The sequence below is a fragment of the Leptonotus elevatus genome, chromosome 17 (assembly GCF_054856555.1).
Source record: "Leptonotus elevatus isolate MCC_2025b chromosome 17, RoL_Lele_1.0, whole genome shotgun sequence".
Classification (NCBI taxonomy): Eukaryota; Metazoa; Chordata; class Actinopteri; order Syngnathiformes; family Syngnathidae; genus Leptonotus; species Leptonotus elevatus.
In genome coordinates this window covers 18,730,290-18,757,251 of record NC_141255.1, presented here as the reverse complement: position 1 = coordinate 18,757,251, position 26,962 = coordinate 18,730,290, and the positions used below count along the sequence as shown (strand labels likewise).

At 40.3% G+C, this 26,962-nt stretch overlaps 1 protein-coding gene across 1 annotated transcript; it reads left to right on the top strand.

The window, feature by feature from the left end:
• Positions 1-6,034: 6,034 nt before the first annotated feature.
• btg1 (B-cell translocation gene 1, anti-proliferative) lies at positions 6,035-13,420 on the top strand. The gene is made up of 2 exons (XM_086058985.1): positions 6,035-6,568; positions 9,391-13,420. The coding sequence occupies exons 1-2, from the start codon at positions 6,424-6,426 to the stop codon at positions 9,792-9,794; spliced, it is 549 nt and encodes a 182-aa protein (XP_085915111.1). The 5' UTR covers positions 6,035-6,423; the 3' UTR covers positions 9,795-13,420.
• Positions 13,421-26,962: the final 13,542 nt, after the last annotated feature.

The window sequence follows — 26,962 nt, the reverse complement described above, 5'->3', positions numbered from 1 at the left end:
ATCGCTTTGCTGTCTTGTGTTCCCTGGAATTCGGTCTGCCTGCCAAACAAGTCTATATAAGAACATCAAAGACTGATAGACGGTTAATGCTGACCTTATCTTTTATGCAGATAAGACAGTGGCCTCAGTCACAATGCCACCTTTGAACATAACATTGCAAGCTCCACCCTCTTGGAGAGAAAGATCCAGAGAGTTCTGGAACATGCGAGTCAGTGACAGGGCTCTCTCCAGTATATAACACATGCTCCAAGCAGCCCTCAAAACAGCTGGGGGATCAAATGAGGCAGTCCGGCTGCTGCTCATAACACAAGACAGAGCTGAGCAAGTGTTATGTGCCCAATGTACACATCAGTGCAAATAAACACTCTTTAGAGTACTTGCGTGGCTTATCAGTATAGTGCCTTGACCGCTGTGAAAAGTTGTTTCAAAGTTACTAGTCTGTGTACTTTTGTGGGTAGTATAGTCACACATAAATAATGTGTTATACAACTAGAAAACTGGTTTGTCAGCACAGTTTTGTTAAATTCTAACACAATGTTTTAATTGTCAAGAAAGTGCACAGTTTAGTAGCGACACATTCAGACACAGATTGGTCCCTTCCAAAGTGGTGAGTGCTAGATTACCCCTATGTATTTATACTGTATACCTAATTATCCTCAAGTGGTGGACTTGCCATCTACCTAAAGATGAATAAACATCTCCCCTCAAATAGATGTACGCTTTTTGCCATCAGGACCAAAAAAGGGTGGTAACTGTATTTACCTTAGTTTGCAGACTTGTTTTTTATTAACAAGAGCTGCTAAGCTATTTTCAACAAAAAACAGAAGCAATAGCCAGCCTCTTATATGAATTAAATTGTAGAGATCTATACCACAAGTTTCCTTTGCAGTATTAAGATTTTAAAAAGTTATTTGCCAAATATTACGCTTCTTGGAGGACTATAGGGGTAGTATGAAGGGAAAAGCCGAAAGAAAAAAAAATAAGAAGATGAAACGTATGCTGTGTCAAGGTTTTGACTAAAGTCTGTGATCAGTATGTATAGTTATAATGACAATCTTCATCACATATAAAAACATGGCAATACTACAAAAAACAAACCTGATGTAAACTTTGTGGGTGGAATATAGCTGTATCGTGAAACCGCAAAGCCATGTGAAATGACTTATGATTCACCAAAGGTTTGACAACAATATGGACATGTTTCGGGAATTAGCCAGGTGTGCATACTCTCCAAAACTCTCCGACGAAACTGCGACTGTGGGCATGTTGTTGAACGTGGGGGTGAGCACGTGTGAGCTTGCAGTGAGGTGAACAGTCGTCAGTGTCGTCACCAGGGCTTAAAGTAAAAAATAATAATAATCCTGAGTCTGAACTTTTTCCGGGGAGTGGTGTGGTGCAGTGTCCAACGTGCCGATTTGTTGTCCGACCAACAGCAAGCCATTAATTACTATTCGATTTGTCGCCGTGGATGGACTGGCCATTTGGGAAACTCATAATTTTCCTGATGGCCAGTCCTCCCCAAGTGTCAGGTCATCTCTTTCATTATCCATTTATATTATGTATAGTAAGGCGGCACGGTGAATGACTGGTTAGCACGTTCGCTTCCCAGTGCAGATGACGTGAGATCGAGTCCGGGCTTCGGCCTTCCTGGGTGGAGTTTGCATGTTCTCCCTGTGCTTCCGTGGGTTTTCTCCGGGTACTCCAGTTTCCTCCCACATTCCAAAGACATGCATGGCAGGTTAATTGAACACTCCAAATTGTCCATAGGCTCCAGCGACCCTTGTGAGGACAAGCGGTTAAGAAAATGGATGGATTATGTATAGTACAGTATAGCACTGCGGGTTGTAGTACCCTCTCGTGCTTCAGCTATCAAAGCATTGGTTTTCAAATATCCTACGGAAAATTCTATTGAATAATCTGGTATTTGGATAAAAATATAAATATATAAAAATATTTTCGCATGGTAAAAGAACAATTATAAATACAGAAGACATTTTAAAAAAAAAATCCTCTTATTAATGTTCGGCCAACTTTCATTTCGAGATTATCAACTTTTTTTTTGTAAACTTAAATTTAAATTGTGCTTAACCGCACATTATTTTCCTTTCTAGAAAGATTTTAGACAAATTCCTCCTCATGGATTTTGAAATGACGTTCCGTTAAATATTAGGCAACCTCCCTCTCTACCCACTCTTAAAACACATCTTTGTTCTTTGGTGTTTGACTCGGCATGAAACTCATCATTGTTTCAATGTTTTATGGTGCCTGCTGTATTTTGTTATTAATATATTTCTTTTATTTACTTACCTACTTGTGTTATTTTATTTTATATATATATATTTGTCAGAACCACAGTTGTGATTTTGCTAACCGTCAAGTGCACAATTGAGTGAGCTTGGTTTATTTAATAGGAACGGCAACTGTGTCCGGCTGTCAGCATCAAAGTCCGGCTGTCAGCATCAAAGTGTGCAAATTATCACGTTGATTAGACTGCCTTTGAAAAGTAGTTTGATGACTCTAGCTGCAGCCGCGAGCACCGTTAGCACACTAACACTGTAGATGCTCCACATATTACTTGGCATGGGGAGGTTTATTTTGAAGTTGGCCTTCTCTCCGCATTGGCGGTGTTTTGCCAATTTGTCAAACGTTTACTTTTCTGGATTTGTCATTGCGCTGGTGGCTATTATGCCGGAAATCCGGCACCGTGCCGGAGTACTTTAAGCCCTTTGTCACTAATGTTAGAGTAGTCAATATTAAGTATTGTACTCTTTGCGTGTTCAATTAACTGAATGGTGAGATTCTGGTGAAGAAGTCCCTTTGCAAAGGTATTATAATTATCAGAAGCTTCTGATGACAAAAATTGACGACACTGAAGCCGTGTTCCATCAGATTGTGTGTCGTCCACTCCGGCACATCATTATTTATTGAAAAGTGGGTGAATACGAAAAGTCTCCTCTCATCAGCCCACAGTACATTTGTTTACCACTCAGTGAATACAAGAGAATCTGTTCCCATGGATATAAATCAGATTAGAGAAAAACAATAATAATCAGCCTGTGCCTCCCTTCCGACCGGCCCCAGACAAAACTCCCTTAAGATAGCAAATGAACAAACCCGTTGCCCTTTCTGAGAGTGAGACAGATAATACAATTCTATTCATTGAGCCATACTGCTATAACTGAATCCAAAACGGCTAAAATATAAATTGAAACTGAAAAACAATGTTAATAACTTAACACTAACAAGTGAGTGAGTGAGTAACTAAGTGAATCATTACGTTGAACGAGTGTTATGCCACTACATTTACAACTACCCATATTGTGTTTCGATGAAAGATGCTGTGGAGATAATGTGCTAATATGCTACAAACTACATGTGCACATTTTGTACACTTTTAAGACATGAGACTTTCAGGACACAAGGGCCATGTCGGTGAGTGCTCCAATTGATGGCACGATGATTGCAGAGAGCGGGTCACCATGACTGTTTGTAGCAAACAAGGCGGAGCCTCTGCGTGTACTTTTCCACTGATTTGACACAATTGCCTGACAGCACAGTTCTCATGCGAAATGCACCGTTTTAGTCACTGGCGTGCACAGGTGGTGCTCACACCCTTGCCTCTCTGCCCTCTCTCAAAAAGAGTGCCCTTTGGAAAGTTCGTTTTTTTTTTTAATAAACACTTTACTGAGGACAGGTCAATGTTGACACAATCTTTTAGAAAAGCTGCATCAATCGCATGTGGAAAATAAAAAAAGCGTCCCCTGTGCGCGCACCCGACCGAGCTCTCTCGCTCGCTTCCTTTGTCTCACGTGAATGCTATTACCCACGGTCGCGGTGAGGGACAGACCCCCCCCCCCCCCCCCACACACACACACACACGCATCTCCTTCCCCTGCTGCTCCACGCCAGCCAGGTAACTGTATAACTGTGTTATGAGGCTCATACAGCACAAACAACTGAGCATAAATTAGCCGATATTAGCCACCTAGTTTAAAATGCTACATGCTAATTCAATAATAGATAACGTGATAACCACCACATAGTAAGACTAATGACGGTGAAAGGAAGCTCTCTGTGATCCATGCATTGAAAAGTATTGGACTTTGGAACATTGTAATTTGATTTGTGGGGATTATTTTGACTTCAAAATGTGATGAACTGTTGTTTGTGTGTGTGTTTTTTTTTATTATGCTAGTAGTCACAGGCAAAAAATAATCCAATACGGTATTGGTGATCGCAGCATTTGCATTGAGTTGCATTGTGGAAATATCAGAAATGCCTGTGAAAAATACTCTTTTGCCTTCTTGTAATGACAATAGTCAGTCTAGTCTTATTCATTCTCATGCCATTGGTCTGTTTGTTTACAATCGGTCTATTTATTTAGTAGCATAAAGCCTAGAAAGAAGATGCTGAAAAGGGAAAAAGAAAAGGAGCACAGCAAACAGTCAAGGGAAGCATCTTTCTGCTCTCTTGGATGAAATCAAAGACGCATAAAGATGAAAGGTCAGACTCAGAGTCAAGGCCAGAGAGAGTCATGTTAGTTTAGCATCTTTTAAATATCCCATTTTAATATTGATTTGCTCCTTAAGGTTAATTGTATTGAAAAAACTTTTTTTTAAAGTAGTTTGTACTAAATCAGCAGGCATGAAACTATTATTAGCTAAATTATTAGCTATTATTTAGTACAAACCATAACTGTAAGTTACTTCTATGCTACAAGTCTTGCAGTCATGTTGCCCTAATAGGCTGTTTTTTAAAACTAGCTGTGGGGTATTATTAATTATTATTTTGTTTGTGTAATGTTCATTTAAAAACTTCACTTTGACATTTCCGAACATCCGGGCATTTCAGATATGTCCCCAATGCAACACAATGCAAATGCTTCCTTTATATGGTTAAAACAAAATTGACAGATTGTAATGCTTTTTCCTATTTGTATTTTTTTCGTATTTGACTATCATACAAACAACATCTCACATTTTGAAATCAAAATAATCCTCACAAATCAAATTACAATGATCCAAAGTCCAATGCTTTTCAATGAGCAGATAGATTTCGTTCACCAAATTGACGGTCATCTTGATTTGTGACGTCATCTTGGAATTATCAGTAAGGTATATTCCTTGTGCACAAAAGTGCCCCCCCCCCCCCCGGAGCACTTGCCCCCCAAAATCTGTGTGCGCGCAACTGGTTTTGGTTGACCCCTCACCAGTCTTGAGTCTCAAGAAGACCCTTCTGATGATGTCACTTACATAAGGTAAATATTGGCACTCACTCTTCCTGTTTTTGTCTCACTTGACTGGCCTGACCTAAAAAAATATTGTCATAAAATGGAGGCCTTGTAAGATAAAACCAGCCACAAACTTAGGTGATGGCCCCTAAGAGTTTGATTGTGACATCATTGCAAAACAACAGCATTGAATTTACGGATTAGCAAGGCAAACAATAGAAAACTGACTTGGTAAAACTCTCTGTATGAATAATCATAAGCTATCAAGAGACACAAACTGTTTACATTTCTAGCAACCATTGAACATGCTTCACCATATCTACATCTGAACTTTAGATATCATACTGCTACACTCGGCATCACAATGTAATCTTCCAAAAAGTAATACAATAAGGATCAGTTATGTCCTTTCCATTTCTCTCGATGCTATAAGTATCTCTTATTGAAACATTGGGACCATTGAAAAAATGCATAATGTATAGTAGTAGCAGTAGCAGGACTGTTGGTAAACTTTGTCATTTAGTTATGACAAGACATTATATTGTTTTTTACGATTCACAAACCCAAACAAATTTAGAGATCAACCAAATTTTGAGTCTCTTTTGAAGCAAACGCAACTGTATGGAAGTAAAACAAAGACCGTTGGCACTATTCACCTACAGTTCCAATAAACGACGGCCTCCAAACGCAGCACACGCTATGTGGCTGTGTTTATTTTCAGAGCGGGTGACGTGCGCGCAACACTCCTCCCATATGTGGCTCGTCAGATGCTGGCGGGGGCTGCCATTGGTGAACTGTTGTTGCTGTAGCAGCTTCTGTCGTCGCCTCTGGGAGGAAGGGAGGAAGAGGGGGTGGCGAGAAAGGGGGAGGTGGTATAAAACCTCTCTACCCCATTGAAATCTTCTTTTTGGAGGAGGGCAGTGGAACGGGAGGACTGGTAAAACGCGGAAGGATCCCACCTGAAGACCCACCTCCCCCTTTGGTGTGGTATTTAACAACAACGGGCTTCTGTCGGTCAACTGTCAGTGGATCTTTGCAAGGAAAGCAAGCCGTCTACCGCGACACACTGAGCCCTAAATGAGCACAGGAACCACCGCACTGGGGTCTGGGCTCAAAGTGGAGAAAAAGACGCACCAACTAGCGTGCAGTGACCAGAAAAAAGCGCACAAAGGCTGTGGCCGTTGCCTTTCTCAATGCATACCCTTTGTGCCCGGGGAACCATGAAACCAGAGATCAACGCCGCCGTGGGATTTTTGTCGAGATTTCTGCGGGTAAAAGGACACGTAAACGATCGGCAAGTCCAAACGTTCAGCCAGAGTCTACAGGATATTTTGTCAGGTGAGCAACAACCTTTCTTTGTTTCAGATTCCATTCACCAAACAATGCAATGTATAGAGGCCTCTCACTAAATGTGAGTTTTATTTTTATTCGGCACTCAAATGGGCTCCAAATTTGGCTTACAGACGGCCCGTGAGGAAGTCAGAAGAAGCCTTCTTTGTTCTCGCACAGTCCCACTACGAGCGTCACCAAAGCGCAAAGCTTTGCGCACGAAGAAGGCGACAAATGAGGGGCAAATGGCTGACCAAATAGCACATTTCGACGATTTACTTCACACTTACCGAATATTTTGCCGTTAAGAACCTATACGGAGGGCTTAAGCGAGCCACTTTGTTAGTAAAGAAGTGAAGTGGGGGTGGGGTGGGTTTGGGGGGGGGCACAGATAAGGAAGTGCGCCAAGCTCGACAACAACTGTGAGACACTACACAATTACGTAATGTATAGTCATTTATAATCAAACAAACTATTAACCCCTCAAAATAACCCATGTAATTATAGGGGATGTTTAATACTAATGAATTTCCTCTTCTATATGTCCTAATATTAGGCATGTTGTGTCCTAAATCAGTAAATTTTGACAATTCAATGTGTTTTATAATTTAACATGAAAAAATATTTTATCTAAGATTTATTCACTGTTTATGATGCCATCTTGTGCATGTATATCCAAATAAGCTGAATTAGAGTAATGAGTCCTACTGTAGCGTATTAAGGTCTTTTTCCCCCCCTGACCCTGCCTGCTGTAAATCTGCCATACATCTGCTTCACTCCTCGTATGGAACAGCAGATGATGACCTACATTCCCACCGTAAGGGCCCCCGCCTATCCGGCAGTAAAATTTGAGGGCCTTAACTCCTTCAAAACGGCGAAGCAACAATATGTAGTACTTGGCATTATCTGTGTGTGTATAACTGTGTTATAAGAGCAATGAAGGCCGCAGTGTTCAATCTTTGTCTTCACAGATGACGTATAAATGAGGTATTAGTCATGTTTTGTTGGTGGAAAAAAACAAGAGGGGGGTTGGCCTGTAAACACAAAAGTTTCTGCAAAATGGATCCTGTCGCGGAGGGGGAGGAGAGTGTTTTGGTGGAACCTATAGGAGGACATTAAAGACGGGGGCGGATGCGACGTCATCGGCAGGGGAGGGAGGAGAGTTGAAATGAAAATAGATTCAACATGTACGGGAATTGAGGTTGTTTTAAAAAAAAAATACCAACTCAACTTTATAGAGCACTTTAAAGACAACAACAGCTGTATACGACACGTTGAAAATTAAGTACAGCTCAGTCAAAACATCAAAAACAGTTCAAAGAATAAATTAATGACATAGACAGTAAAAAAACACTAAAACAATGCCAAGTCTCATGCTGAGTCGAAAGCCAAAGAATACAAATGTGTTTCATAAGACGAGTTTGAAAAATTGACAGAAAGGAAGCTTGCCTGACATTTAGCAGGAGGTCATCCCAAAGAGAGAGGGGCGGACAATGTAAAATGCTTGATTACCTCAGAGCTTCTGCTAAGTATATACAACTTGATATAAAAAACTGTTCTCTTTTCTGTGTTGTGTGAACAGGGACGATTACATTGTTTATCAACCTTTGGTACACTAGACCAGCCCAAACAAACTCCGCTAAAGCACTTCTGGTGTGAACAAATATGCATCTTTTTGTTAAACTCTTCAGAATAAGTGCATTGTCCGCCTTCCACTTCCCACCTCCCCTCCTCATGTCCTGGTTTTTAAGAATAGGCTACACCAAACTGACCCCGATCCCAGCTGCTCTAGGGGGTTTGGAGGTAGATGCCTTTTGTAGCTCGGCGCGACAGATCCGCCTCAGGCTCCAGTGAGGCAGGGGGGAAGGGGGTGTATGTGTGTACGTGTAGTTGGGGGAGGGGGCTATTATGTGTTATTATCCCTGTTGTTGAATGCGGGTGCCCAGTACACTAGCCTACTTCGGTTCTTTGGTTACAATGACGTCTGCACCAAGGGAAATTCAATATGGATGAGACAACAGGAGGGACGTTTTGTGTTCCTCAATAAATAAATAGCTCCAAACCGAGGAGGCCTGAATGTGTCCAGATCTCATTTCCGCAGAGCAGGAAGGTTGTGTATTTTTGTTCCCCACACGCCCTCGCGACAGTCAACACTTTCAGTCAAAGCCCAAGGGGAACTGAAAGTGATGGCGTCACTCTTTACTCTGGAAAAACTTCCTCAAAAACAGTATCCTGTCCCTTTAAGAGAGGGTGGAGCCACGCCTCCCAGATGGCTGGCTGAGACTTGGAGTTTCAGTGGTTTTGTTCAACCAGTCATGGGAGACTTTGTGACACTGACGGCAGCCAGGGAAGGGATTGTGCAATTCAATTAGTCTGTTTTTTGTCACGTACACACAGGGCGCGGATGGCCGCCTGTTTTATGGCTGCTTATCAGGACCATAACAGGTGGTGCTGTTTTTGCCCTGGCAATAACTGCACTTAGCCAGATTCAGACTGAATATTCACAACAAAAAGCACTAACTACCTGAGACAGACTATCAAGCTATCTACTGTCAAGCTTTAAAACAAGACTTCAATCTCATCAATTATTTGTACTGTATATCAGAAGCATATGACTTTGTCATAACACTCGCTCCCAAAGCAGCAGTATTGTGATACAACCCAGAATTACTGACATGTCAACTTGACCCATTTTGTGAACCTCAATCCATTTACCTTACACAAGTCTGCGCCGTACCAAACATCTTGCTTATCTTTTGTGAGATTTTTTGCAGTACCCCAAAACCCCATAGCTAATTTCAACCTGTATCTATATCTTTATTTTCCGGCAGAACAATACAAGCACCACTGGTTCCCGGACAGGCCCTGCAAAGGTTCAGGGTACCGCTGCATCCGTATTAACCACAAGATGGACCCTCTGGTGGGGCAGGCGGGCCAGCGCATCGGCCTGACAATTCAGCAACTCTACCTGCTGCTGCCCAGCGAGCTCACGCTTTGGGTGGACCCCTTTGAGGTGTCCTACCGTATCGGCGAGGACGGTTCTATCTGCGTCCTGTACGAATCACAGCCTATGCCAGCAGCCATGCCAGGAACGGTGGTCGCCAGCTCGCCCTCGGGGAGCAGCGGCACGGGGAGCCCTATGACGGACAGTCACATCAGCTGCAAGGAAGAACTGATGGTGCTGGGAAGAGCCAGTCCCTCCAAAGCTTACAACATGATGACTGTGTCCAGTTAAATAGTGCGCACTTTCGGCCAGGCTTACTAGTCGTTCAGGGTCACACCTTGGCCAGTCTAAATTAATTTGAATGGATCAGGGTGAGCCTTTTTAGAAGCTAAGAATATGAAACAAAATACAGAAAGAGGAAAAAAACAAAAGAAAAAACAGAGGATGTGCCCTATCAATACAAGTGATGGAAACCTAGGTTTGATAAACCCCACCACCCCTCCCCCAACCACCACCACCCGTTTCCCCTATTATCATCATCGGTTCTGTTATGCCATTGGATAAGCTGGGTACTCCATTAATTTAGGAGAGTCCTTGTGGAGATGGAACTGTTGGGGCAGCTACATCACCCGCCCAGGACACCCCTCCCCCGTTTGTAAACATGGTGATCAGCTTCATCCTGTCAGCATTGACTTTGCACTTTTCTTACTTGTGGTTACTCTGGGTACATGCTAAATACACCACAGCAAAAAACACCAAATTGTATGGAATTTATTCCTAAAACAATCTCCCTTGACATTCAAAGTTTGTGGTTGTTTAGTTGAGGAGAAAGTTGATGGTTAGACCCATCGAGGTAAAGCAGCTGTAATAAAAGCATCTATTTTCTGTAAAATCCCCTTTGGGACCACAGCAAATCTTTACATGGCAGCGACTGGAGCTAAGATCCTCGACTTTCCCCCTCAGTGACTCACTCTTCTGGCCTGTATGTAAGTGCAAGTGTTTGCGACACCTGCTACCTATGGATACCAGCATGTTCGCCGCATTCCCAACCAACCACGTTATTTGTAGCTTTCTGGGGGGAGGCCAGAGGACCTGTCATTTCCCCCTCAATTTAATAAATGTTGTTGAAATTCACAATCAATCTCCTGTGATTGCCCCCTTTTCCTTCGCCAATAATCTCCTGTTTCGCCAAATTTCCAAGTGTAGCAAGAGGGAGGGGCCAATTCTACCCAAATCTGTTAGAATTGACATTGAATGCACTTTGACGTTAGATTGTGTGGGATGTGTACTTAAAAAATAAAATAAAAAAGAATTGCCTGCATTCCATCAATTCGAATGTCAACTTTTACACAATTTATTTTCCGCCCTCATCTGTTTTTGCTCATACTGTTATGTAGCTTACCAGTTGGAATTGACGGCTGTCTTTCTGTTGGGGAGTGTGAGAAACTCTGGATTTAAAAGCATTTTTACACTGTATTTGTGAACATTTCAGAGCCTTTGATTGGAGATATTTGGAGGATATTTGTTGGTGGTAGGCGAGAAGCCATTCTCGTGGCACTGTTCATGAAACTGATAGAAAGGTTCATTTATAAGGGTCTGGACTAAATTACGGGGGCACAGAGCACTGACTGTCAGATGTTCAGTTTTGACTTTAATTTTTAAAGCAACGCCAGGCCTTGTCAGCCTTTTACTTCACTTGCATCAGTAATTTCCAAGGGCCCTTACTTTTTAAAAGAGAAGTCCTTTTATAAGCTTTGGAGGTGCATATGCCTTACCTCTTCTCAGATCATGAGCCATTCGTGATTTCCAAGTGACCACCAGCAAACATGGTGGTCTCAACTGCTGTCACACACACACACAGCTTGGCAGCTTCGCCCTACCCCTTGTCCAACTTTGAGTGCCTCAAGTGCCACATATCAGCCCTCAGCTCAAACCTCCCTTTCAGCCAAAAGCAACGCCAGCACTGCTAGCCTGACACCACCACCCTAACCACACTTGTGCAGGTAGACTTAATGTGACACATATCATTGTCCAGCACCTACGGTGGAGTCGGCGAAGGAATGTTGGGATGTGAGGAGTTCTGTGTTGTGATAGAAGAGCAAGGCAGGGCCGGACTCTTGTCCAGGGCAGCTAAAATCCCTCCGGCCCTCCCCGCTCCAAATGTGTTCAGCATCCCCGCCCTGACACCTCCCACCCTCCCTTACAGTGACGGCTAAATAAACCAGCACACACACACATGTTTGTTTTACTATCTTTGTGGGGCCATCTCATTGACATAATGCATTTCCTAGCCCCTAACCCTAACCATCAAAAATGATTGCCTACCCCTATTCCTTACCCTAACCTCAAGCATAACCCAATTCAAACCTAAACTCTAAAACCAAGTCTTGACCCTCAAAAATAAGTCTAAACTTGTGGGGCCCAGCAAAATGGCCCCACATGGACAAGTGGGCCCCACAACTCTGTGAAATCCAGAAATGTTGGCCCCACTATGTAACAAAAACAAGACCACACACACAAACGTGGACGTGCGTGGTGGGGGGCTAGCGAGGAACTCGGAAGAAGGAAGATGAATAATTGAGGGTACAATAGCCTTGTTTTCTCGTTTTCATCTCTCTGGATTGTGCATTTAATTACTGAGTAGCGTCATTTTTTACATGCATATAAAAGGGATGCGATGGCTGCACCCACACCCGGCGGTTCTGTATCTGCAGCAGACTGGGTGTTTTTAATCTCCCCTAAGCCTGACAGGATCATGGGTAATCGAGCTACAGCCTTTGACGCACTGCACCCCCTATTTGCCTCACTCTCTGCTGATCTGCTCGTCAGCATGGTCTGTGGCATTAAAAAAAAAGTTTTTTTATGTTATTGTACTGATCTGGCTTAGTTTCTTTCCACCACTGTCCCCTTATTATACATGTCACACATTCTTACTGGTAGATATTCCCCTCTTCTTAAGATCTGTTTTATGTGCTTGAAGACCCAAATTTTGAGAAAACAACCAAATCCCCTTTGACACCTTCTCAACTGTTACCACCACCAACGAAAAATGGCTTGCGTCCTCAGTAGGAGTAAAGATTTCAATGTCATCCATTCAGCTTGTGCGCACATAGCTTACAGAATTGTCGTAGAGTAATTTGAGTTAAAAAGAAAAAAAACTGAGGTAAAATAGCACATTAAATGCACTAAAATGTCGAAATGTTTTCGTCTGGAGACGCGAGGAGTCTCTCCTGGAATGTATTGACAAACTCAGGCCTGGGACATACAACAAAAAACGTAGGAAAAGCTTGTTAATTGTGTTAAAATGTGATACAGAAAGGGAGCAGCTGTTTTTTGTTTGTTTTGTTGTCTATTTTGCCATCAACTAGTTGAATTATTGCCACTTTCGCATTTGATGTGTTTTACGAACTGTAGAATGTATCGTACCTGTAAAAGCAATGGTAGAGTGCATTACGTTACACATGGGAAGTGCCAATAATTGAGTTTTTTTTAACTCTCTGGATGTGTTCCTTTTTGTAAGTCATCTTTTAACATACGCAACGCTTTTTGTAAGTGCAGCCATTTTTGAAGAAAGTGTTGGCAAGGACCAAAGTTGTTTTGGTTTAAAAAAAAAAAAAAAATCCACAATCTGTAATCATAGACGTATCCTTGGTTTTGTTAATTTTCTTTTCCCCTTTTCTATTTACATATAAAAGAAAAAAATAAATAAATCAGAGCTTACCCAAGAAGAAAAAGCTTGTGATCTCATGTCATCGTTATTGTGTTCTATTTTTTTTTTCCTTGGGTATGTTGCGATGAACTGCTGTAAATTTGTACAGTTCATGTAAATTGATCGTGCGGAAGTTGTACAGATTTCTATATTTTGGACGAATTTTTGTTTTTTTGTTCTCTGTAATAAAATATTTCCTATCTTGGCATCATCTATGTAAGCTGTCATTATTATTATTTGCCTGTTTTAGGGCATTATTTAATGCACTTTACATTATTTTTTTTGTGTGTGATTTTCAGATATGACAGTACATGTTGGTAACAGACTAGTCCATATTGAGATCTGACCTCAGTGATTTGGAACTAGAACAGGGATATCAGAGCCAAGAGGAATAGAAAGGAGATCATAAAGCATTCCTTTAGTCTTAATAATGTATTTCCCTAGCTTTTAACTTATGTTTACCCCACATATATTACTCCTAATACTCTACCTTAAATGATGTACAAATTGGCATTTATGGTACAAACATTGCTATGGTTCCTTTCTTCTATGAAATGTTTCACAAGTTTTTTTTTTTGCTTTTCCATTGGCAAAAAAAAACAAAGGTATACCAGCCTCCTTCCTGGAAAAAAAAACGGCAGGGCTGCTGACTTTGCAAAAGCAAGAGTTCTCATTCTATGTGGCATGCTGGGCTCTAGAAAGGAAGACATCAAGCCCATTTTACCATAACGACATTGAAGCATAGGGAAGTACGGTGGCATGGCTCATAATACTTTGACTAAATACTTAAAAATATTCTGCATTGCAAATTGCAATTGGCATGAAATCAACATTAGTATATTGATAATAGACTGTAAACCCTTCCTACATCGCAATTTAGTTTTTATGGTCCTAGATCAGAGGTGCCCAAGTGCGATCCTCAAGAGCCCCTATCCAGCCTGTTTTTCATGTCTCCCTCTTCCAACGCAGCTGAATCCAATGATCAAGTTCATCAGCAAGCTTTGCAGAAACCTGATAACGATCCTGATCATGCATCAAGTGTGTTGGTGGAGAGAAACATGCTGGATAGGGGCTCTCGAGGACCGGACTTCGGCACCCTTGTTCTAGATCATTGTTGTTTTTTCTTGTGTTATTATAGGTGTTACTCTTCTTTATAGGGTTTCTACAATATGTTTGTTTTCCAATCTTCTTGCACATTATATTCAGGGTTTAAATGTGTTTATAGGGCTGGGCAATAAATCGATGAATTTGTCATTTCAAATATCGACTATTTGAAAAGATTTACATTTGAATCAATCCAAGCTTGTGCTGATTACAAAAAAAAGCTATTGTTCTTAAGTTGTGTTATATCCAAATGTCATTTTGAGTTGTAATTTTGCACAAGTGGCAGAAAGTTGGATGGATGGTTTACAAGATGTATTTACAATAGTTACTACATAATTGTGGCATTTAAGCAAGTTCTGAATAAATTATGAATAGCTCTTTTTTTGGCACAAGCTATGAATGTTAAGGTTATGTTAAAATTGATTTAACTGAAAGCGGGAAAATGAGACAAAGGAAAAAATTGAAAGGCACAAATGTTTTTTTTGAATGAGCATTTAACAAAGCAAAATGCCGAAATTGCAAAGAAAGCGTGTTTCTTAAGGAAACAGAAAAACATATTTTCTACCTGAACAACAAATTGCAAAGTGTATATAAAACTAAATGGTCCACCTGAGATAACAAAAGTGTTGCGTGTCCAGAATATGCAGGACTTGGACAAATATGAATAGAGACTGTGACAATCAGCATTTGGTGGTTTAGCTTAGCTAAACTTCTGATGCACTACAAAATGGACAAACTCACCACATCATAGACACAAATCATGACATGACAACTATAAAATCTATGCTATGGAAACTGATTTTGTACGGAACTTACTTACAGAAGGGGAATGCAATTATTACTCAATTGGACAGTTTAATACAATGATAGATAAGGTACCTGACAATGCATTCTCCACCATACACTTCAATTGTCGAAGTCTTAACCATAAAACAACTATAACCAAAGAGCTTCTGAGTGATCTAGCACAGAAATTTAAAGTGATTGCTATGATGGAAACTTGGTTAAAGGAAAGTCAAATTGAAAATGTACAGATCAAAGAATACAATATGTACTATGCAAATAGATGGGTAAAACTGGTGGAGGCGTTGCTCTTTACGTCGACACAAGGTTAAATTGCAAAATCCTAGTATAGAAAAGTATGAATGTGATTAAATTGATGAAAGCATTAACTATATAAATATTTAATGATATGGGTAAAAATATATTAATCACTTGTGTATATAGAACGCCTGGTTCTGAAGCTGATTTGTTTACAGATTATTGAAATGTTTGAAGATGTCACAAACAAATCAATAATTGTATGTGGTGATTTTAATATAGATTTGGGCAACACTATTACAACTACATTAAGAACTACATGGAAATTGCTGGTCTATGCCCCATGATATTTTAACCTACCAGGATCACTACCCACCGTGCTTCAAACCTTGATAATATATATACAAACATTCATGGTGAAATAACAAGTGGTATATTTACGATAGACATGAGTGATCATTCCCCTGTATTTACAATCTATGAAAAATGAAGTATACATACTGTGCAAGAGGAAACTCCAATCATCATAAGAGCCACATCCAGAAAATAAGTAGAACTCTCAAGAGAATATTTGAAGAGACAGAACTGACAGAACTATCACGTATATACAAACTACTTAAATAATGCCTATAATTCCTTTATGACCACATTCATAAATTCATATGATAAATATTGTAAAAATATTACAATTCATGCACAAAGCAGAAAAAAAGCTTCTCACAAACCATGAATGACAAATGGGTTGAAAAATGCTTGTAATAAAAAGAAATTCTATATAGAATGTTTCTCAAACAAAGAACAAAAGATGCAGAGTCTAGGTATAAAAATAAAAATAAACTTGCATCCATCCTGAGAAGACAAAATATTGATTACTTCACCAAATTACTAGAGAAAAGAAAAAGTAGTACAAAAAATATAAGGGGTATAATAAACAAAGTCTTGAATAATGGCAAGACAAAACCAATCTCTCCAAACTATTTTATTAAGGACCACTTGGTAATTTATGATAAAGAGAAAATTGCAAACCAATTCAATGACCACTTTGTGAAGATTGCCCCAAGGTTATCACAAATATCCCCAATAAAAATATCAATTATGGAATCATGTTGCTAGTAAAACATCTAACGACTATTTAGATATGAATATGTCGCTGATAAAACAAATCATAGACGTGATTATAGAGCCTTTCACGTATATCTGTAATTTATCATTTATAACAGGAATTTTCCCAGAACAAATTCAAATAGCAAAAGTAGTCCCACTCTTCAAAAAAGTAAATTTTATTATTATTATTGGAATATTTTTTAAAATGACAAACCTATATCTCTACTCCTACAGCTGTCTAAAATATTGAAAAAATTGTATGCGAAAAGATTAAATAAATTCATAGATAAATATAAAATTTATAAAAAACAGCCAATATGGGTTTCGCTCCAATCACTCAACTACCGTATCATTAATGGAGTTAACTGAAGAAATTTGCACAGTCATTGATAAAAAACATGTTTTAGTAAGTGTTCAAACATTGTATACGAGGTGTTGCACATCAATGGGTTGCCAGTTATTAAAATGAAAGGAAAAACAAATGTTAAATTCAATAGTAGGCAATCAAAACACAGTTATGTAAATTGTGGGGTGCCCCAGGGATCAATTCTGGGGCCAGTACGTTTTCTTCTTTATGTGAATAATATTACAACCATTTCAAACATTTTTAAATGCATTTTGTTTGCAGATGACCCCACTTTGTTTTATGCTGGGAAAATATATATCATGTATTACAAGTAATAGAGAATGAGTTCAATAATTATTAATTAATTAATTATTAATTATAAAGTGGTTCAATGCTAACAGACTGTCTATAAATATTAGCAAAACCAGATTTATGATTTTCAGTTGTAGAAATATGGATGTCGAATTAACACTGACTGTGCACGGCATTTAAATAGAAAGGACTAATGAAATTAAGTTTCTAGGTATCATTATTGATGAACATTTAACATGGAAAGGGGATATGAATATGTCAAATCTATGGTTTTACAAACCGTAGCCATGTTACACAAGGTTAAAGAATCATTGAACAAGAATGCTTTGTTATTGTTATATAATTCATTGATTGTTCCATACCTGACCTATTGCATTGAAGTGTGGGGGTGTGCAGCTAAAACCTACACTGAATCCATCTTTCTTTTACAGAAAAGTGCTATTTGTGTTGTTTGCGGTTGTGGATACAGAGACCACACAACCCATTATTTTTACAACTAAAAACTTTTAAAATTGAATGAATTGATGGAGTTTAACCACCTTAAAATATTGTACAAAGCCCATTATGAAATAAAACAAAATTATAGAGTTTAGGTTTGAATTGGGTTATGGTTTAGGTTAGGGTAAGGAATGAGGGCAGGCAATCATTTTTGATGGTTGGGGTTAGGGGAAGGGGCTAGGAAAGACATTATGTCAATGAGATGTCTCCAGGGTGATACAAAGACAAATATGTGTGTGTGTGTGTTATTACTCAAACGACAAAAGCTAAGCTGCAGCTGCGCACAAGTTAACTCATTGTCTAATGTCTTTATTTGTGGTGCAAATTGGAATTTTCCATTAGAACTGGACACCGATGACATTCAGAGAGATGATTGTTTTTAATGTGCTTTCATATGTCAAGGACTGCATAGGGGGCAACATTGCTTCAGAACTTCTGCATTTTCTACAACATTTCTGTGTAGCAATAGGGGCTTTTGCTCATTGATATCAATAAAGTTACGAAACTATCCAATTGATTATTTTATCCCTGTGTCCCAAATATCAGTATCGCTCTGGCTTTCAAACAGTCCTAAACAACTAACCTGGCAATAGCCAGATTGATATTGTGATTCACTCCAGGGAGTTCTTCATAATATCAATCTGGGACTTCTCCGCATTGATTTGCTCGGGAACGGCAGGACATTCTGTATAATACTTCGAGCTGATTTGACGATGCGGCATTGTGCACATTTGTTTTGACCAATTACGGCCACGGATGAAAATGTCGTCTTCGTTCTCGTCAAAGGGGGGGAAAAAAGCACAAACATCTTTACCTTACCAGCTAAAAATGCACGACGCTCCTCTTACTGTTCAACATTCAACCAAGAAGCGGTGAGTAATTCTGCGAGAACAGAATTAATTGCAGCATCCATTCGTCCAAGTTAGGTTTGTTTGTTTTTTTGCCCCGGTGTCGGCGCAGGCTTCCTGGTTTCGTCACAGCTGAGCTGCATATCACGCCCCTAAACACAATGTCGCTCTGTGATTCCTTTGTGAACAACTGGTGGTTCGAATTGGTGGAAATCAACGGGCTCGGTACAAGACGTATTCTCGGGAGTTTGTGAACTCACAAATACCGCGAGAATTCATCTTGCAGAGCAAGGTTACCAAAGAACCCCCCCTCCTCTCAATTCTCTGGGAAGCTCTTCAGGGCCTCCTGGAGTCTCCACCAGCCATCACTCCCTAGTTCCCGGGGATAACAAGTCAAGTCAAGTTTTAATGTGTCCCACCCAGCAGTGTCCAAACAGAGAGCTTTGTAAAAGAAGATAGGTGTGGAGGACAAAGACGTCGACAATCACATGGTTTGATATTGGTAGCATGCCAGGAGAGGGTTGTGTGAGGTACCGATAGAGGTGTGGCAGTTGGAGAAGGGAGAGACTTTGTCCTCATTCAAAGATGCAGGTGTGTGTGTGTATGTGAGGGGGTGGGGGATACTATGCACATATACAGCATACAGTATGTGTTTTGACACGTGCCTGTGCAAACATGTACCCAGTAACACAGCATAGATTTTTGTCAAAACAGCAGAGTATTACACACTCAAAAAGATTTATGTTTGATGCAATGTCATCAATCATTTTATAATTTGTTGCAACATTTTAAGATAATAAAATTGGGAATATGTTTTATAACTCTTGGTGGGGATTATAGTTGCACTGAATCTACGGCGACAAATGACATGCCTGAATAGGGTTGATCTCAAATAATGTCACATTTTCCTCATTAATATGCATAAGTCGGACAAATGTCACATGTCTTAATTACTACAGACCAGTGGCTCTCACCTCCATCCCCACCAAATGCCTGGAGAGACTGGTCATCAAACACATTTATCTTTGTACACAACCTGTATGTCTATCTCAAATGAATGATGTGTGTAATTTCTGTAGCTACCTAAGTTTAGCTAATTAGTAAGCTTAGCGGATTCACTAACTTTATGATCGCGGTAATGTTTAAAATGTGTTCAGAATGATAAATGAAGCACCTGGCTTGTCAATTCTGATAAAAAATGATAAAATACTATCCCAAAAGCTTGGTCTCAGTCGACCAAGTCTGCTTCATGCGCACGGAAGAGGTGGGACCAAACTGGCCTCACGTCTGGCCCCTGGGACACAGTTTAAAAGCCAGCGCGCGAAGAAGTCTCTCTCTCATCCCCTCCTGCGCTCTTCCCCGCCTGCTCTTCACCTCACGTCTGGCCCAGTGTACTTCTCCTGATCATCACTAGAAGCGTGGTCGCTGAGGGTGACCACGCGGCTTCTTCCTTTAAGCCCCGGACTTGAGCCACAATGCGCGCCCAAAGCACGCATCAAGCAAGGACTCGCAAACACCCTGTGCATCCCCAAGGCGCGCGTGTCTGTTCCTACCTTCCGCTCTCGGAATCACGCAGCGCCCGGCCGACCCAGTTCTACGACGGCTGTGAGGCACCGAGCCACTGCGCGCCAGCGACCCCTTTCTGCTCCAGCCGTGCTTCAAACCAGCTGCCTGCGGCCTCTCAACCACGCAAGCACATCACCACCAACCGGGACGTGCGGCAGCCAAGGACCTGCCGCGGTCCACACACCGCGCATGCATCACCGACCAGCAGCCAGAAACTTCCGGGCAGCATTTCAGCTGCGCGTGCGCAAAGTTTCCCTCCAACAGAATTTTCTTCAACTGAGGATCGACGCTTGAGAGTCCCTCTTCCTCCCGTGCAATCTGAACCAGTCCGTAAGTTGCGCTGTCCTTGCAATCTGACCATATACTACTGGTGCAACGCTTTTATTCAAACATAAAAGGATTGACAGGTCAAAACGCTTCCATATCTATCCCCCATCTACCCTTTCTTTATCTTAGTTAGTTAGGTTGCATGTTTTCTTTTTATCTTTGATTCACATTTTTATTCCGTTTCATTAATAGGTTAGGCTGTGACTGATATATGTGTGTGTTTACTAAATACATTTGTTGTCTAGAAATTAAATTTCTGCGGAATCATTTGTTTACTGAGGGGATTAGTAATTCTCTTATGAAAGCAAAGAACTCCATGATTAACTAAAGTAGCAACTTCAAATTATGAATACTTGATAATAGGATTTTTATCATTTATTTTGCTCCTACAAACAAGCACAGTCAACGTGGTGCCCCAGAGGTTGCTGAGGAAATTACAGTACCGTCTACATTTCTCATAAGCCATTACGGCAACCCAAATAATCGCTACACTTAATTAGTTAACGGTAACTTTGACAGCACTAATTATTATATTATGTTCTGTAAAGAATATGAACTGAACAGAGAACTTACAACAAGGTACGTACTAAACCGTGATTTCTAGCGTACCACCGCTCAAACAATAGTTGGAGACAATGATATTACTATATTAATATTTTGTCCAAGGCTTTATATTGAACAAAACCAAACTGTAGTGGTACTATTCTTGTGTTGACGATGTTAAAGGATCTTTGTGCAGTTTGTCACTTTTTTACTCACGACTGTCACCTCTGGCCCAAAGCGTAACTGCAGCCTCTGTGTCAGGCTCATTCATGGTGCACGTGCGAGTAAGTGCACGATCTTAAAGTGACAGCCACAGTTGACAAACGAAGACATGACTGCAAATGAGGTAAGAAAAACTCCGCCCCTCTCCTCCCAAAAGAAACTGTGGAGTGTGCAGGGTCCGCACATTCTAGTATAAAGGGGACAGGGGCGTGCAGTGACCTTCGGAGGGGCAGGTGCTCAAAGTAAAAAAAAAGAGCACATAATAATGTGCCTGGCCTGCACTGTCCACTCACTTGGGGTTCGAACTTCAAACAAATGCCATCGAGCCGCTGTGCATGGGGCGGGGAGCTTGGGGTGGATGAAAAATTGATAGAAAGTGTGTGTATGTGTATATGTATGTGCGTGTGTGCATGTGAAAAAAAAATCCATTGCAAAATTCTTAATTGAAATAACGGCTAAACAATAAATCACATACGACAAAACTGTTATTGTTCTGCAATGCCAATGGCAATCACCCACAATTTTTTTTTTTAACATTTGTGCATGAATAATCAATTATGAACAACAAATTTACATAAACAAAAATTTTAATGTAAAATGTACATAAAATTTACATTTTAAATAAGACAAGTAGTGCTATTATGATTTTACTATGGTGCATGTTGCGTGTCTGTGTAGATTGTCAATCTTTAGTTATTGCAACTGCACTCAACAATTAACTGCCGCATCTCGGCAAGCTAGATTGTTCTTTTTTTCCCTTTTTTTTCCTGAGAGAGCTCAGTATTGTTCATTCGGTAATCTTACCGATACGACATGTCATCATCATTGCTCTCTGTCTTTTTTTTCTCTTTTTCTTTTTTTGTATGTGCGTGAGTAGGTGCGCATGCGGGTGTGTGTGTGTGCGTGTGTGTGAGTGTGTACTCATTAATTCACCTAAAACCTATTACAAATCCCATACCGTTCACCTAAACCGAATACGTCAGAGTCGTGAGGTTGTCAGGAGACCCAAAGAAGGATCAAAGAAAAGAAAGGAAAGTGAAATCCAGCACCGACCAGACATCACCTACTACCCACCGGGTTACCAACCAGAGTCTTTCACCAACGCCAGAAACATCTAAATTCCAACAAATTAGGGAGACCTCAAGACCAAAGGAGAGACTGAGGAAATGAAGAAGGATAGATGAAGCAGAGTGAGATCCACAGACATCAGCTTCCACCGATTCAATGACCAGAGGAAGAAGCAGATTGTGTTTGAATTTCGATAGATGCTGGTGTGGTGGATCTGGCATGCATGAAAACCTCCACCAAAGAGGGGAGCCGTCGACCCCGGCCAGGACAGAGCAAGCACAACCCCCAGGGCCCCCCAGGTTATTTGGTAAAAAGGGACTTAAAGAAACTATAAACATTCAAGTCAGCTATGTAAATATCGAACGTGTTAGAGAACACAAGGTATTGGCAATAATAATCAATGACTTGTTGGCATGGAATACTCGCATAAGTCAACTAAATATAAACTAGCGAGCAGTATATCTATTCTATTTAGAGCCCAAAATATGTTAAATCAGAGGGCCCTTCAAATCATTTATTGTGCGCTGATCCTGCCTTACTTGATCTATTGTGCTGAAATTTGGGGGAATACCTAATGTTGAATTATTAACATTGTTTTTCAGTTTCAATTTATATTTTAGCCGTTTTGGATTTAGTTATAGCTGTGTAGCTCAATGAATAGTATTGTCTATTGTATTCTTATCTGTCTCTTGTCTGAGAAAAGAAGGGCAACAATTTTCTTTTCCACTATTATCTAAGAGGGAGTAGAGTTTGTACCAGTCTCAGTCGGTCGAGTCCAAGGACAGGCTGATTTATTATTGTTTAGGTCTAATCTGATTTGTATGCCTGGGAACTTCTGCCTTTTTGTGCTCATGGGAGGGGAGGGACTTTTCAATAAAAAACGGTGTGCAGGAGAAGGAGGGACACACTTTTGAACAGAACACTGCTTGGGTGACTTCATTTGTGTGATCAGAAGCTTCTGATAATGATACCTTTGCAAAGGGACTTCTTCACCAGAATCTCACCATTCAGTTAATTGAACACGCAAAGAGTAGAATAATAATATTGTCTACTCTAACACTATATAAGCCGCCTACATCCCTTGATGGTACTCCAGAACAAAGCAGTAAGAATCATACATAACGCTCCTTACAATGCACATACACTCGATTTATTTATTGAATCGAAATTATATGATTTCATAAACTTTAGGACAGTGCAGACAATGTATAAAGCGTCAAAAAACTGCCTCCCTTATAACTTGTGTAGCGATTATTTGGGTTGCCGTAATGGCTTATGAGAAATTTAGAAGGTACTGAAGGGAGTTGTAATTTCCTCAGCAACCTCTGGGGGAACCACGTTGACTTTGCTTGTTTGTAGGATCAAAATAAACGATAAAAATCCTATTATCAAATATTCATAATCTGAAGTTGCTACTTATGTTTATCATGGAGTTCTTTGCTTTAATAAGAGAATTAATAATCCACTCAGTAAACACAAATGATTCGGCAGAAATTAAATTTCTAGACAACAAATTTATTTAGTAAACACACACATATATCAGTCACAGCCTAACCTATTAATGAAACAGAATACAAAATGCGAATCAAATAAAAAGAAAACATGCAACCTAACGAACTGAGATAAAAAGGGAATTAAAAAGGTAGATGGATAATAGAGATGTGACTGTAAACTGGTGTGGCTACTCTGTTTGTTTGGAATTTCGGATTTGTGCATATTAATGATAAAAACGTGGCGTCATTTGAGTTCAACCCATTGTCGTTCGCTCAACCAATGAGGTTGAGCTTTAGCCCGCCCAAATCCTCCAGAACCCGCCCTCTTCTTCTCCGAGTACAAATCACGGTGCTCTACAAGTACGAATCAGTTTTGCACCATTTGTAGCGAGATAAATGGTGCAAAACTCACGTGACTGGACAGCAGCAGAAAAAACACTTGTGACTCCTAGTGGCGACTTCTTTGACTACAAGTTGTCATTTCTACAGGTACAAATCACAACTTTTTCAGATACAAATTTACACTTTTTTGTACAGGTACAATTTTTTTTTGTACAGGTACAAATCATGACTTTTACAGGTACACTTTTTTTTTTTTACAGATACAATTTTTTTTTACACAGGTAAAAAAATGTTTTACAGATCCAAAAAAATGTTTTACAGGTACAATTTGTTTTTACAGATACAAATTTAGACTTTTTTCTACAGGTACAAACATTTTTTACAAGTATCATATCAGAGTCCTCTGGCTGCATCGAATCCTTAGAAAAATCCAAGATGGGCAAAAAAAGTCGGTGGAAATGGCCATAGTGGATCTGAGCACTATCACTCGAGTGCAAGTCGACTTGTCCAAGGCCTGTGACGACATGTCACAAGTGAAGAACGACCTAGCTGCATCTAACATTGCCACGAACAGAATGGCAATGAACTTGTCTACAAAGATGAACAACCTGGAGATGATTGCTCGTCGGAACGCAGCGATAAACAGAAATCGAGACGAGGAAGAAACGACGACTGAAGGGCGAGGCTGGATGCCGGCTGCCATTTATCCTTAGCTATCCAATGCTACTGGACCAAACTGATCAACAAGAGAACAAATCAACGTTTTGATCAACAAAGACTATTGGGAAGATGAACTTTTGCATCAATCAACAATTTCATAATCCACACTATATGTGATGAATTACCACTTTGATTATCTGCGTCCTATTGCATTCTGGGAACGGGAATTAATAAACTTCAGCTTCATCCCGTTAGCCCTTTTTCTTTTCGGGTATAATTGTATGTGAAAAGTGAATGTTGTAAATTGTCTCTATTATTGTCCGAAAGGACAAATGAACCAATAGATTTAAAATAAAATTATAATTCTACAGATAATTTAAAGTATATTTCATTCCGCTCTTATTGACTACATGCCACAAGACTTAATTAGCCTAATTTTCACATTGAGCAGACGTTTATTTTTTTTACAGACTCGTGCTGCTCGCAATATTAACGCCAGAGCTGTGCGCTCCTAGCACTTGTCAGTCGTGTGACTATAGTGTTTACATCATTAGCAGTTAGCATCTATGTCTGCCTTGTGAGATCCGTCTGCCTTGTTGAGTTGACAATCTGACTTCAGGAAGAGGGTTGATTAAAATTCTTATTCAGAGGTACAAATTCCGACATTTTCTGTGCACCTTAAACGCATCAGTATTTGTAGCAGATGGGGGGGAGGAACATTTGTTTTACCGGAGATTTTTTGCCGTGGCTGAAGTGGATGGGAAGGATCGTGGTCTTTATTAAACTGAGGGGAACGTGTCCCCCGCATCCTCAATGCACTCTATGACCTTGACTTTTGTTTACTAGAGCGACCAACTTACCGACGGCAGCCGCAGCGGCGAGCGACCTGGCTTCGAATGTCTTCAAATAAGAGCGCGTCTTGTAGTATGACGTCATCATCGAGGATCTCATGACCAAAGACATTGTAATAATAATTTCATTTATGTAAATTATGTTGTTGATTTTTTGTTTTGACAGGCAACAAAATGACTTTCACACAGACCACAACAACAAAAAAAAGGACACAAAGTGGCACTTTGGGCATCAGTGCCAAAAGGGCATGTGAAATTCTCCCAGAATAGTAACCAGTGTATCAAGGATTCTCATTTGTTGGACTTCACAGTCCAACAGCAGCAGAAAAAACACTTGTGACTCCTAGTGGCGACTTCTTTGACTACAAGTTGTCATTTCTACAGGTACAAATCACAACATTTACAGATACAAATTAAAAAAAATGTGTACAGGTACAAATCATGACTTTTACAGGTACACATATTTTTTTTTACAGATACAAAAAAATTTTACAGATACAAAACATTTTTTTACAGGTACACATAGCCCCCCCTCTGCACGTGCCTGAAAGGGAAGATAAAAGCTGATAGGTACAGTCATAGTAAAACAGTCAGGCCTCTTCGTACTCAACCTGAGCATTGGTGGAATATACATCATGTACCTTTAAGGGTTAATGTAGGTCACTTCGACCACGAGCTAGCAGCTTCTAGTAAGTCTGCCTCTCTGTACAAGAGGCTATTGTTTAGCAGTTAATGGTGTTTCCCATGTGTTTCCCATTTAAGCCTCACGTAGAGCTACTTTACTGCTTGTTATGACATCACCGTTTGATCTCCAAATCAAGCATTTGTGGAACACCAGGCCGTGATGTTAACCCAAATCAAATTGTCTTTTTTCTTCCTCTGTCTCGTATTTACTTTTGTATACCAACCAATGTGCTCAGTGTGCTAATGATAAGCCATGGTGTTAATCATGTCGACGTCCATTTGCCTTTTCTCCCATATGGTCTGCTAGTTGGCGGTCAGACACGCCGGCAACATATTCCTGCGGTGAGCCTCTTCCAATCAGAAGGCTCTCAGGCACTTGCAGAGCAAAACAGACACATAAAAATAGCCCAGCCTTGAGGTTCAGCAAGAGGCCCTCTGCATGTAGCTGGGCCACACACACTCACACAGACGTGGATTTATTTAGTAGTTGAAGGCCTTCATTTCAAAAGAACTTCACAATCAATAACATGAACTTTATAGCATAAAGACGGGCACAGCTGGAAGCCCTGTTGCGTTGTTTGTGTCAATGTCAGTTGATAGGGGAAACATACCCTAGGGAGCAAGGCCAGGAAATTTTACATCCTCAAAATACTGTTTTGTTGCAGATCAATGCGAGCCTGGTAATAGCGAGTTCCATTTGTAAGCACGTGTTCATTTAAAGCCTGTTGCTGCTTGTAAACA